At 46.8% G+C, this 13,406-nt stretch overlaps 1 protein-coding gene and 1 pseudogene across 1 annotated transcript; one reads left to right on the top strand and one right to left on the bottom strand.

Annotated features, from left to right (window-relative positions):
- The first annotated feature begins 6,724 nt into the window (after positions 1–6,724).
- On the top strand, positions 6,725–6,816 carry LOC112423986 (small nucleolar RNA U13; annotated as a pseudogene).
- Positions 6,817–7,948: 1,132 nt separating this feature from the next.
- Positions 7,949–12,882, bottom strand: LOC105466461 (coiled-coil-helix-coiled-coil-helix domain containing 2). Its single transcript, XM_071095196.1, has 4 exons — positions 12,683–12,882; positions 10,848–11,097; positions 9,221–9,365; positions 7,949–8,232 (listed from the first exon to the last, which is right to left on the bottom strand). Exons 1-4 carry the CDS (start codon positions 12,730–12,732, stop codon positions 8,222–8,224), a joined length of 456 nt encoding a protein of 151 aa, XP_070951297.1. The 5' UTR covers positions 12,733–12,882; the 3' UTR covers positions 7,949–8,221.
- Between the last annotated feature and the right edge of the window lie 524 nt (positions 12,883–13,406).

Raw genomic sequence — 13,406 nt, 5'->3', positions numbered from 1 at the left:
CACAACTGCAAACCCGGGAGGCAGGCCAAGGCTCCGCAGGGACGGGGCATGGGGCCGAGTATCACCAGGGGGGACCTCTGGTGGAGGATGAGGGAAACTCGGGTGGCCTGAGACCAGGCCAGACAGGATGTATTGATCCTCCCTCTGGAGCTCCCTTGGCTTCCAGGACCAGAGAACGTAAATCCAGCCTCGTGCGGAGGGCACTAGCTTCACTGGGAGCAATTTTGATTTCTGCGTATGCTGACAGCACTGCCCTGGAGGCTTTCTCAGTGAACGACTGCAGCAGCTGACTGCCCTGGCTGTCCCAGGGACATTTAGGGACAGTGTGCGTGATTACCCTGTATAATGCAGACCTGTACAGATTAGGGAGGCCGGGTGCAGTGGTGAAGGGGTGGCCTACCCTTCCACACCTGTGGGCGTTTCTCGTTAGGTGGAATGAGAGACTTGAGAAAAGAAATGAGACACAGAGACAAAGTATAGAGAAAGAAAAAGTGGGCCCAGGGGACCAGCGCTCAGCATACAGAGGACCCACATCGGCACTGGTCTCTGAGTTCCCTAGTATTTATTGATAATTATCTTTACCATCTTAAAGATAAGGGAGTGGCAGGATAATAGGATCATTGTAGGGAGAAAATCAGCAGTAAGACATACGAATAAAGATCTCTGTGACGTGAATAAATTTAAAGGAAAATGCTGTGCCTTGATATGCATATGCAAACATCTCCATAAACCTCTTAGCAGCATTGCTCCAGCAAGTCCCAGCTTTTGCCGTAAGGTGGTTTTCCATTGCCCAGATGCTTTTCTCTATCTCAACTGCCAACAACCGCCAAAAGGCCTTCTTTCCTCTTGTACTAGTCCTCCTCATCACAGACCCTTCACGGGTGTCAGGCTGGGGGATGATCAGGTCTTTCCCTTCCCACGAGGCCATATTTCAGACTATCACATGGGGAGAAATCTTGGACAATACCTAGCTTTCCTAGGCAGAGGTCCCTGCGACCTTTGGCAGTGTACGTGTCCCTGGGTACTTGAGATTAAGAGAATGGTGATGACTTTTAACCAGCAAGCTGCCTTCAGGCACTTGTTTAACAAAGGCACATCCTGCACAGCCCAAAATCCATTAAACCTTGAGTCACCACAGCACATGTCTCTTGCAAGGACAAGGTTGGGGGTAGGGTCACAGATTAACAGCATCTCAAATACAGAACAAAATGGAGTCTCTTATGTCTACCTTTTTCTATATAGACACAGTAACAGTCTGATCTTTCTTTCTTTTCCCCACACAGTGGCTCACACTCAGCACTTTGGGAGACCAAGGCAGGAGGATTATTTAAGTCCAAGAGTTTGACAGCAGCCTGGGCAACAAAGTGAGACCCTGGCTCTACAAAAAAATTAAAAAATTAGCCAGGTGTGGTGGCACACACCTGTGGTCCCAGCTACTCAGGCGGCTTACTGTGGAGGATCACTTGAACCTGGGAGGTCAAGGCTTCAGTGAGCTATGATCATGCCACTGCACTCCAGCCTTAGCAACAGAGACTCAGTCTCAATCAATCAATCAATCAATCAATCAATCAAAAAGGGACCTTCCCCTGCAGGAATCCACCTCTGATCTACCCTCCATAATTTCATGTAAAAAACCTTCCTTTAAGGTCAGGCACGGTGGCTTACGCCTGTAATCCCAGCACTTTGGGAGGCCGAGGCGGGTGGATCACCTGCAGTCAGGAGTTTGAGACTATCCTGGACAACATGACGAAACCATATCTCTACCAAGAATACAAAAATTAGCCAGGCATGGTAGTGAGCACCTGTAATCCCAGCTACTCAGGAGGCTGAGGCGGGAGAATCACTTAAACCTGGAAAGCAGAAGTTGCAGTGAGCCAAAGTCATGCCACTGCACTCCAGCCAGGGTGACAAAGCGAGACCCTATCTCAAAACAAAAAACAAAAAACCTTCCTTTAATCTTACATCAGATGTGTGGGTTTTAAAAATTATTTATGTGTTTTATTTATTTTATTTTATTGAGACGGAGTCTTGCTTTGTGGCCTGCACTGGAAGGCAGTGGTGTGATCCCAGCTCACTGCAACCTCTGCCTCCTGGGTTCAAGCGGTTCTCCTGCCTCAGCCTCCCATGTAGCTGGGATTACAGGCGCCCACCACCACACCCAGAGATTTTTGTATTTTTAGTACAGATGGGGTTTCGCCATGTTGGCCAGGATGGTCTTGAACTCCTGACCTCAGGTGATCCACCCGCCTCGGCCTCCCAAAGTGCTGAGACTACAGGTGTGAGCCACCACACCCGGCCTATTTTTTTTTTTTTGAGATGGAGTCTCACTCTGTCGCCCAGGCTGGAGTGCAGTGGTACGATCTTGGCACACTGCAACCTCCACCTCCGGGGTTCAAGTGATTCTCCTGCTTCAGCCTCCCGAGTAGCTGGGATTATAGGCGCAAGCCACCAAGCCAGGCTAATTTTTGAATTTTTTTTTCTTTGGAAACAGTTTCACTCTCGTTGCCCAGGCTGGAGTGCAATGGCATGATCTCGGCTCACTGCAACCTCTGCCTTTCGGGTTCAAGCAATTCTCCTGCCTCAGTCTCCCAAGTAGCTGGGATTACAGGTATGTGCCACCACACCTGGCTAATTTTGTATTTTTAGTAGAGACGGGGTTTCTCCATGTTTGTCAGGCTGGTCTTGAACTCCTGACCTCAGGTGATTCGCCTGCCTTGACCTCCCAGAGTGCTGAGATTACAGGCTTCAGCCACCACACCTGGCTGTTTTTAATTTTATATGTATTTTTAATTTTCAAAATAGAGATGGGAGCCAGGGACGGTGGCTCACACCTGTAATCCCAGCACTTTGGGAGGCTGAGGTGGGAGGATCACCTGAGGTCAGGAGTTCGAGGCCAGCCTGGCCAACATGGTGAAACCCCATCTCTAATAAAAATACAAAAATTAGACTGGGCATGGTGGCTCACGCCTGTAATCCCAGCACTTTGGGAGGCCAAGGCGGGCAGATCATGAGGTCAGGAGATTGAGACCATCCTGGCTAACACAGCAAAACCCCGTCTCTACTAACAATACAAAAATTAGCTGAGCGTGGCGGTGGGCACCTGTAGTCCCAGCTACTCAGGAAGCTGAGGCAGGAGAATGGTATGAACCCAGGAGGCAGAGCTGTACTCCAGCCTGGGCGACAGAGCCAGACTCCGTCTCAAAAAACAAACAAAAAACAAAAATTAGTCTGGCGTGGTGGTGGGTGCCTGTAGTCCCAGGTACTCTGGACACTGAAGCAGGAGAATCGCTTGAACCCAGGAGGCAGAGGTTGCAGTGAGCCAAGATCGTGCCACTGCACTCCAGCCTGGGTGACAGAGCAAGACTCTGTCTCAAAATAAATAAATAAATAAATAAATAAATAAATAAATAAATAAATAAAATAACAAAAGAGATGGGGGTCTCACGATGTTGCCCTGACAGGTCTCAAAGTTCTGGGTTCAAGCAATCCTCCTGTTTTGGTCCTCCCAAAGTGCTGGGATTACAGGCGTGAGAAACCACACTCGACCACAGATACCTAATTGATACACATTTTACAAAGCACTTCATAGTTTCACTTGGTCCACAAAACCCTGGTATTAAGCCAATTTTAGAGAGAGTGTGACTTGGTCAAGGTCGCCAAGTAGGTGAGTTGGAGAGCCTAGATTAACCGTGGATGTTGTGGGCACCAGCATTTCCTTATAATGCTGACCATCTGGCTGGCTGTGGTGGCTCACATCTGTAATCCCAGCACTTTGGGAGGCTGAGGTAGGCAGATCATGAGGTCAGGAGATCGAGACCATCCTGTCCAACATGGTGAAACCCTGTCTCTACTAAAAATACAAAAATTAACTGGGCACGGCAGCGCATGCCTGTAATGCCAACTACTCGGGAAGCTGAGGCAGGTGAATTGCTTGAACCCGGGAGGCATTGCAGTGAGCCAAGATCGCACCACTAAACTCCAGCCTGGCGACAGAGCTAGACTCCGTCTCAATAATAGTAATAATAATAATAATGCTGACCATCTATTTCTTTCACTTTGGGGAAAATTTTTGTTGAATTGTTTACATACAAATGAGCTGAAAAAGACTTTAGGGTATGAGTGCTAAGCATAAAAGCCTCCAACTTACATTGAAACACAAATTCTGCAAGGTTTAAAATACCTGGAACTCTTTAACTTACTGTTTTCTCTTTTGTTTTGCTTTTTAGACAGGTCTTGCTCTGTTGCCCAGGCTGGAGTGCAGTGGCGCAAACATGGCTCACTACAGTCTTGACCTCTTGGACTCAAGAGAGCCTCTTGCCTCAGGCTCCTGAATAGCTGGGACCACAAGCGGGCACCACCATGACCAGCAATTGTCTTTTCTTTTTTTTTTTGAGATGGAGTTTCGCTCTTATAGCCCAGGCTGGAGTGCAATGGCACAATCTTGGCTCACTGTAACCTCTGCCTCCCGGGTTCAAGTGATTCTCCTGCCTCAGCCTCCTGAGTAGCTTGGATTACAGGCGTGCATCACCACGCCTGGCTAATTTTTTTTTTTTTTTAAGTAGAGATGGGGGTTTCACCATGTTGGTCAGGCTGGGCTTGAACTCCTGACCTCAGGTGATCTGCCCACCTCGGCCTCCGAAAGTACTGGGATCACAGGCGTGAGTCACCGTGCCAGGCCTAATTTACTACTTTTTTTTTTTTAAACAAGAGTCTCGCTCTAGTCACCTACGCTGGGAGGCAGTAGCACGATCCTGGCTCACTGCAACCTCTGCCTCCAGGGTTCAAGCAATTCTCCTTGCCCCGGCCTCTTTGAGTAGCTGAGACTACAGGCGTGTGCCACCAGGCCTGGCAAATTTATTTTTTCTTTTTGAGACAGAGTTTTGCTCTGTTACCCAGGCTGGAGTGCAGTGGCGCAATCTCGTCTCACTGCAACCTCTGCTTCCCAGGTTCAAGCAATTCCCTTGCCTCAGCCTCCCAAATAGCTGAAATTGCAGGCACCCACCCCCATGCCCTGCTAATTTTTGTATTTTTAGTAGAGATGAGAGTTCACTATGTTAGCTAGGCTGGTCTCGAACTCCTGACCTCAGGTGATCCGCCCTCCTTAGCCTCCCAACGTGCTGGGATTACAGGCATGAGCCACCACGCCCGGCCTAATTTACCGTTAATAGACCTATTTTCTCCCTCACATTTCTTTTTTTTTTTTTTTTTTTTTTTTTTTTTTTTGAGACGGAGTCTCGCTGTGTCTCCCAGGCTGGAGTGCAGTGGCGTGATCTCGGCTCACTGCAAGCTCCGCCTCCCGGGTTCACGCCATTCTCCCGCCTCAGCCTCCCAAGTAGCTGAGACTACAGGCGCCCGCCACCACGCCCAGCTAGTTTTTTGTATTTTTTTAGTAGAGACGGGGTTTCACCATGTTAGCCAGGATAGTCTCGATCTCCTGACCTCGTGATCCACCCGCCTCGGCCTCCCAAAGTGCTGGGATTACAGGCTTGAGCCACCGCGCCCGCCCTCCCTCACATTTCTAAGCTACATATTTGACTCTTGCTGGCTTATGTTATCTTCAGGTGATTGGTTCCAAGGCTTCTATGGATAACAAAAATCCACAGATGCTCACGTCCCTTATATAAAATGCCACATTATTTGCATATAACCTATGCATATCCTGCTGTATACTTTAAATAACCTCTAGATTACTTATAATACCTAGTATAATGCAAACAGGATATAAATAGTTGTTACACTGTATTGTTTAGGGAATGACAAGGAAAATAGTCTACATGTTTCCTACAGAAATGACCCTGAATTTTTAAAAAAAAAAATTATTTTGAGACAGGGTCTCACTCTGGGCTGGTGTTCCGTGGCGTGATCATAGCTCACAGCAATCTTAAACTGGGCTTCCGCGATCCCCCCACCTCAGCCTCCCTAGTGGCTGAGACTACAGGTACATGCTACTGCACCTGGCTGATTTATTTTTGTTGGGATCTCACTTTGTTGCACAGGCTTCAAATATTCTCAATCCTCGATTGGCTGAATCGATGGACGCGGAACTCAGGGAATTGGCGCACTGACTGGACAATCAATGAATGCATCACAAAATCCTTTCTGACCTTAGGGCAAAAGGCCAGTGCCCCTAAAGGATTATTCCACACCTTTCTCCTTGTAGCAATGACTCCTACCAGGGAAAGGCAAGGCTAGTCACGCTTGCATTTTGTCACTTGTTCATTTCTCTTTGATTCAATGTATTTGAATCACCACTACACCTGGACACGAGGGACATCTGAGTATTAACACTACAGACTCACAGAAGTCCCGAGCATCCAGGAAACGAGTAGAAGTGTCTTCTATAAACCCAGGAGGGAATGTGCTGGGGGACTGGCCAGGAGTGAACTCTGCTGAGACCCTCTTTCTGAGTCTCTTTCAGGAACTGAATGTTTAGGCACTCCAGGAACACAGTTGATAGGAAGCAAGACGCAACTGGTTAATTCCCTCAATTACCAGCATCTCACTCACCTGGCAGTGATGTAGGGCTCTGAAACTCAGAAAAAAATCAGAAAACAGAACCTACGGAGGCCGGGTGGGTGGCTGATGCCTATAATCCCAGCACTTCGGAAGGCCAAGGCAGGTGGATCACCTGAGGTTGAGTTCTATACCAGCCTGGTCAACATAGTGAAACTGTCTCTGCTGCTCACTTTGGGGAAAAAAAAAAAAAAAAAAAAAAGACCTGCTGATCCTTTTGTAGTTGATGACTGGGTTTTCACGCTCATAGATGAAGTGTGCCTCCCTCAAAACTGGTTACATTGACACATTACCCATCTGACATGAAAAAGCGGCCTACTCCAAACTGAATTCCATCCCCTTAAAGTTCTTCCCTAGCACGGAGTGGGGGATGGCAGCCTGAGTGTTTTAAGAGGAGGCGGCTACAACACCTTAAGCAGAGGAAATGCACCTTCAGGGGAACTGCACATATTAAGAATGCTTTTTTATCTTCAATCTGGGCGTCCAAGGGAGAAGGGAGAGAATACAGTCACCGGTTTAGTTACAGTTCATGGTTAGGGCCAGTAAAGTCCCTTCCTCATCCCTCTTTTCCACTTATCACTAGAGACAGAAACTAAGAACCATGACTCCAGGCTGCTAAAAGCCTAAAGCAAAAGAAAACAGAACAAAAGGTGGGTTGCACAAGCTTGCTTGGAAACAGTAGAGGAATAGTGACATGCAGTGCTGACCTGGCCACAGGGAACCGACCCCAAATAGACCTAGTCCTGTTTCCTTTATCATTCACCTGATTAAAACAATGTAATTTTTTTTTCTTGAGACAGTCTTGCTATGTCACACAGGCTGGAGTGCAGTGGCATGGTCTCGGTTCACTGCAACCTCCGCCTCCCGAGTTCAAGCGATTCTCCAGCCTCAGCCTCCCAAGTAGCTGGGATTACAGGCATCTGCCAGCACGCCTGGCTTAAAACAGTATTTTAAGCAGTTTCCTACTACTGCTCAGCTTACTTAATTCCAGACCCACAGCACCTGGAACCTTTGAATTGAGGACACGTTTGTGACTGAGTTACTCCTTATATAACCCCTCGGGGAGCTGTCAGATCTGGGAGGATGCTAATTTCTTTTTTTTTTTTTTGAGACGGAGTCTCGCTCTATTGCCCAGGCTGGAGTGCAGTGGCGCGATCTTGGCTCACTGCAAGCTCCACCTCTTGGGTTCACGCTATTCTCCTGCCTCAGCCTCCAGAGTAGCTGGGACTACAGGTGCCTGCCACCATGCCTGGTTAATTTCTTGTATTTTTAGTAGGGACGGGGTTTCACCGTGTTAGCCAGGATGGTCTCAATCTCCTGACCTCATGATCCCCCATCTTGGCCTCCCAAAGTGCTAGAATTACAGGTGTGAGCCACCGCGCCTGGCTGAGGATGCTAATTTCATAACCAGAGACAATAGACTAAATGAACCACATCTTGGAAGAAAATGACTTTATTCTAATTAACTCACAAAGAATAAAATCATAACAGCTAGTTTAAGGAGGTAACACATTTTGCCCAGTCCCAAATTCTACAGAGTAGGAACACACCCCCTTCCATTTCAGTTCTGAAGCAAGGAAGCGAGGAATGACAGGAGAGGTTTAACTGATGGTTACACTTTATACCTTCACTATCAATTCTATTTTTACACTAAATTAACTTAAGGTATGAGAGCTGATTTTCCATCTCTCCAGGTTGAACTTCTTGATTAGGCCAATCCTGCAAACAGAAAAGATTAAGTTAGAAGAGTGCTGGCTTCATATACTCAACAAAACAGAAGACTTCCAAATTATGAAAGCAGCGACAAAAGGCCAAGGCTATGGCCTTTTTTTTTTTTTTTGGATAAAAAATAGAGATGATGTCTTGCTATGTTGCCTAGGCTGGTCTCGAACTCCTAGACTCAAGCAATCCTCCCACCTTGACCTTCCAGAGTTTCCACCAAGTTTATGGTTTTGTTTGTAAGCTACTGAAGGCATCCTACGACTAACAACACACCCTCAATCTCAAGAGTTCCCCTGAGGAACTTAATTAACTCCTTTCACTCAATGAGGTACAGATACCAGGTATCAGTCTTTTCGTCTATTCCCGGATTCTGGTGACAACAGAATCTAATTTTATATCCACGGCCTTAAAGATAGGAAGTCACTCACATCCAGTAATCACAGTAAGATCTGGCATACTGATTTATACCTTCTTTTTTTTCTTTTAAATTTGAGACGGAGTCTCGTACTGTTGCCCAGGCTGGAGTGCAGTGGCGAGATCTTGGCTCACTGCAACCTCTGCCTCCTGGGTTTAAGGGATTCTCCTGCCTCAGCCTCCTGAGTAACTGGGATTACAGGTGCCTGCCACCACACCCAGCTAATTTTTGTATATTTAGTACAGACAGGGTTTTGCCATGTTGGCGAGGCTAGTCTCAAACTCCCGACATCAGGTGATCCACCCATCTTGGCTTCCCAAAGTGCTGGGATTACAAGTGTGAGCCACTGCGCCTGGCCTATACCTTCTAAAGGAAGAAGAAAACTCAGAAAATGACTAACAAAAATGACTAGAAACCTCTGGCCCAGCTGTTAGGAGTTAATTCTAGAGAAATTTCAACAAAGTCTTGTCTAATTTATTAATTTATTAAACATAGATTCCCCCCTAAGTTTTACAGGATCCAGGAATTCCACTGTGAATTAAGCAGATGTAAATTGGACAAATCACCTACCGTTTGCAAGTCGGCACTGTTTCAGCACCTCATTGAAACCCTCACAGAGCTTGATGTCACCCTGGTTCTGGGCACACTCCAGAAACTGTTTGATCTCATAGAAGCAAGGCTGCTGCTGCTGTGCCAGCTGGGTTCCCTGTGGCTCCTGTGAAGGAAAAACATTCAACATTGCTGAGAAAGAAAATCATACGTACGCCTAGACAATAAAGAGTATCCATCCTCTTTGAGGTTAACGGAAAATGGAATTAGCACCAGATGCAAATTAAAGTTTCCATCTATTAACATGGAAAGTGAAAACATTTATTTTTTTATTTTTTTTGACATGGGAGTCTCGCTCTGTCGCCCAGGCTGGAGTGCAGTGGCGGGATCTCAGCTCACTGCAAGCTCTGCCTCCCGGGTTCACGCCATTCTCCTGCCTCAGCCTCCCAAGTAGTTGGGACTACAGGCGCCTGCCACCTCGCCCGGCTAGTTTTTTGTATTTTTTAGTAGAGACGGGGTTTCACCGTGTTAGCCAGGATGGTCTTGATCTTGTGACCTCGTGATCCGCCCGTCTTGGCCTCCCAAAGTGCTGGGATTACAGGCTTGAGCCACCGTGCCCGGCCGGAAAGTGAAAACATTTAAATCTTCATTTACTTAAAAAATATTTTAGGCTGAACGTGGTGGCTCACACCTGTAATTCCAACACTTTGGGAGGCGAGGCTGAGGAGGGTGAATCACTTGAGGTCACGAGTTCGAGACCAGCCTGGCCCATATGGTGAAACCCCGTCTCAACTAAAAATACAAAAATGTAATCCAGCTACTCGGGAGGCTGAGGCAGGAGAATCGCTTGAACCCGGGAGGTGGAGCCTGGGTGACAGAGCACTACTCCACCTCCAAAAAAGAAAAAATTAAATAAATATTTTTAGTAAAGATAGGGTCGTGCTATGTTGCCTAACCTGGTCTCAAACTTCTGGCAAGCAATCCCCTCACTTCAGCCTCCCAATGTGCTGGGATTATAGGCATAAGTCTCTGTGCCCAGTCAAAAGTGAAAATATTTAAAAGCAGAGAGCCAACAGCTTTAACAAAATTCCAGTTATAACTAGAAAGATTCATAAAGATGCAAATAAACAAGAATTGTTATCTTGTGAAGCTTCAGGGAGGAAAAATGGCAGTACTATAGAAAAATGGATGGAGCAGTTTCAAGCACACCAGAAATACAAGAGCATATACACCTATGCTCATTAGACTAGAAAACCCATACACATCAGAAAGATGGGTAATGGCAAATATCAGGTGAAAGAGCACAGAACTACGCAAGATTTTTGATTCGTTAACTAAAATCAAGACAGGGTTAGTAAGAAGTGTCTCTGGGATGAAATATTCAAAGGGAAAAGTGGTTGTTTTTACAGTGAGTCAAGTGGACTGTTACAAGTCTACTCCTTGGGAAGTAGTACAATTCGTACAGTACTTGTTGGTGCTGGCCTAAGGCAATAACTCAACGACCAAATGTGGCTTTAAAACCCATTGTCTATTAACAGCACAGTGGGTTCTAAAATCAAAGACAAGTCCTACACATAAGGAACTTAGAAACATCTGGGTTTTCTCATAAAATCCACCCATGGAAGGGAAATGCTGCCTAAATTCCCACCTGGTAAGTGATGTCAGGACTCGCAGGCTCAGCATTACTTCCTCCACTGAAGCCCCCAGTAATGGCATGACCCAGTGTGTGTCCCACAGCAGAGCCCACAGCCACGCCAGCTGCAGTGGTTGCCATCTGGGCCATCAGACCTGGCTGCCGGGGTGCAGCAGCAGAAGAGCCAACTGCAGATGGGGGTGCCGCTGCTGGTGGCTGAGCGACAGGTGCCGGCCTGGGTGCAGCTCTCATCTGAGGTGCCCGGCTATGAAAGAAAATAACAAAACATATCAAATTCCCAATTCCAACCAGTTTTGGAAATTGTCAACTTAACTTACATATTAAAATGGACCTCAAGATTTTCATTTCAAATTATTTACATCATTTTATCTCTTCAATTTTTTTTTTTTTTTGGAGACAGAGCTTCGCTCTTGTTTCCCAGGCTGGAGTGCAATGGCTCAATCTCAGCTCATTGCAACCTCTGCCTCCCAGACTCAAGCGATTCTCTTGCCTCAGCCTTCCAAGTAGCTGGGATACAGGCACCCGCCACCACGTCCGGCTAATTTTTTGTATTTTTAGTAGAGATGGAGTTTTACCATGTTAGCCAGACTGGTCTCAAACTCCTGACCTCAAGTGATCCACCTGCCTGGGCCTCCGGAAGTGTTGGGATTACAGGCGTGAGCCACCACCCCCCGGGCCACTTTAATCTTTTCTTGTAACAGTAATAGCCTAGGACAAACTAGTTTTTCCTGCTTTTTTGCAACCATTTCCATGTATTCACATAGCCCACAGTATCTTTAAAGACATATCCAATATGTCATAAGAAATATAGACTATTAAAAGTTAGAAAGATTCTTACAGAATTCATTCAAGTATTAGGTTAACTACAAGGCGCTGGTAATAAAACTGAACAACAGACAAAAATCTCTGCATTCATGGAGTTTACATTTTATTGAGGGATCGAGTAACTAAAAACAGGCTGGGGAGTGGTGGCTCTTGTCTGTAATCCCAGTGATTAGGGAAGTGGAGGCGAAAGGATCATTTGAGGCCAGGACTTTGAGACCAGCCAGAGCCACATAATGAGACCCTGTCTCTACTAAAATATAAAATAGAATAAAGTCGCCAGGTGTGGTGCACAGGTGGCGCACGCCTGTAGTTCCAGCTACTCTGGAGGCTGAGGTGAGAGAATAGCTTGAGCCCAGGAAGTCAAGGCTGCAGTTAGCCATGATTACGTCACTCACTACAGCCTGAGTTACAGTTAGCCTCTGACTCAAAATATAAATAAATATTCTAATTAAGACCTAAAGATGGTCAACTGGGGAAATAATCTAGTCCAATTCCTTCATTTTACACATTAGAAAACAAGACTGGCGAAAGTGACTCGTCCGAACTATTATACCAAAAGCAACTTCAACTATTCCTCATCTGTTCAACGTTCAGATGCTTTCAACAATTTTGAGACCCCCTTCTTAAATAACAAAAGACTAATTATGTCCTGCATGTATTTAAAAATCTCCATATGTATCACGCTCCCTCTGACCATTTCCGGATCATTTCCTTGGGTGTTCTTTTCCCCCAAATCAGGCTAGGTCAAAGGTTATGCCTTCCTAGCACCTGGCCATAACGTTATGCCTTTCCCGTTGTTTGGATAGGAAGCTTTTTCTGTAAGTGAATTCCCTCCCCACACTCCCCTAACACACGTTTTACGCTCCATCTACCCCCGCCTGGCCGAGGCGAGCCCACGCCGCAGCCGGCCTTGGTTCGCCCCCGCCCGTGGCCTCCCTCTGCGTCATTGCCCCAGTAGGGTCCTGACGGCCACGCTTTGGTCTCAAACCCCGCGATGGTCTCACCCGGCCGGAGGGGCCATGCGGGAGGTGCGGCTTCGGCTTCCACGCGGCATCCTAGGTACTCGACGGCTCGGCCTCTGGACCTGTAACAACCCGCGAAGAGCTAAGCGACTTCTGAGAAGACCGGAAGACGGGAGGCGGAGCTGGCCTTAATGCGCAGCCAACCAGCACACAGGCAGAGGACTTCCGTTCTCCGACGTCTCCGCGGCCTGAAGGTCACTGGAAGAGGAGGACGTCACGGGGACGCCTCGTCCTTCGCGACCGACGTCATGAACTTGGCGCCAAGATCTTTAAAACCTGGAAGTTCCTGTGGTTGGTCCGCAAACCTTGTCCTCCGGTCCTCGCATCAGGCCGCTTAGCATTTTGCTTCCTAGCTCAGTTGAACCATCGCTGCTTCCTTCAAACATTTGTATTAAACCCAACCTTAAGAGTGCCTCACATCTGTGGCTGGATTGCCAGGGGACCTTGGGCAGATTGCTTAGCCTTTGTGAGCATTCAGTTATAAGGGCAAATATTTTTGGAGGCACAATGTGGACGCGTAGTATGAACTGAATGAAAGAAATCGTTTTCGCCAAGAATCGAGAGTTGAGTTAGTTCTATTTGGTATTTCTTGTCTGTGGATCCAGTCAGCAAAAGTTTAATTCAGGCAGCAATAATGTTTTACATTTATGTGTTACTATTTATTTTCAGTTCCTTTTCGTATGTATTACAGAATTTGCGTCCAGAA

Source organism: Macaca nemestrina, chromosome 4, assembly GCF_043159975.1.
Source record: "Macaca nemestrina isolate mMacNem1 chromosome 4, mMacNem.hap1, whole genome shotgun sequence".
Taxonomy (NCBI): Eukaryota; Metazoa; Chordata; class Mammalia; order Primates; family Cercopithecidae; genus Macaca; species Macaca nemestrina.
Note: the sequence above shows the minus strand (reverse complement) of the source record. Positions and strands in the feature narration are given on the sequence as shown.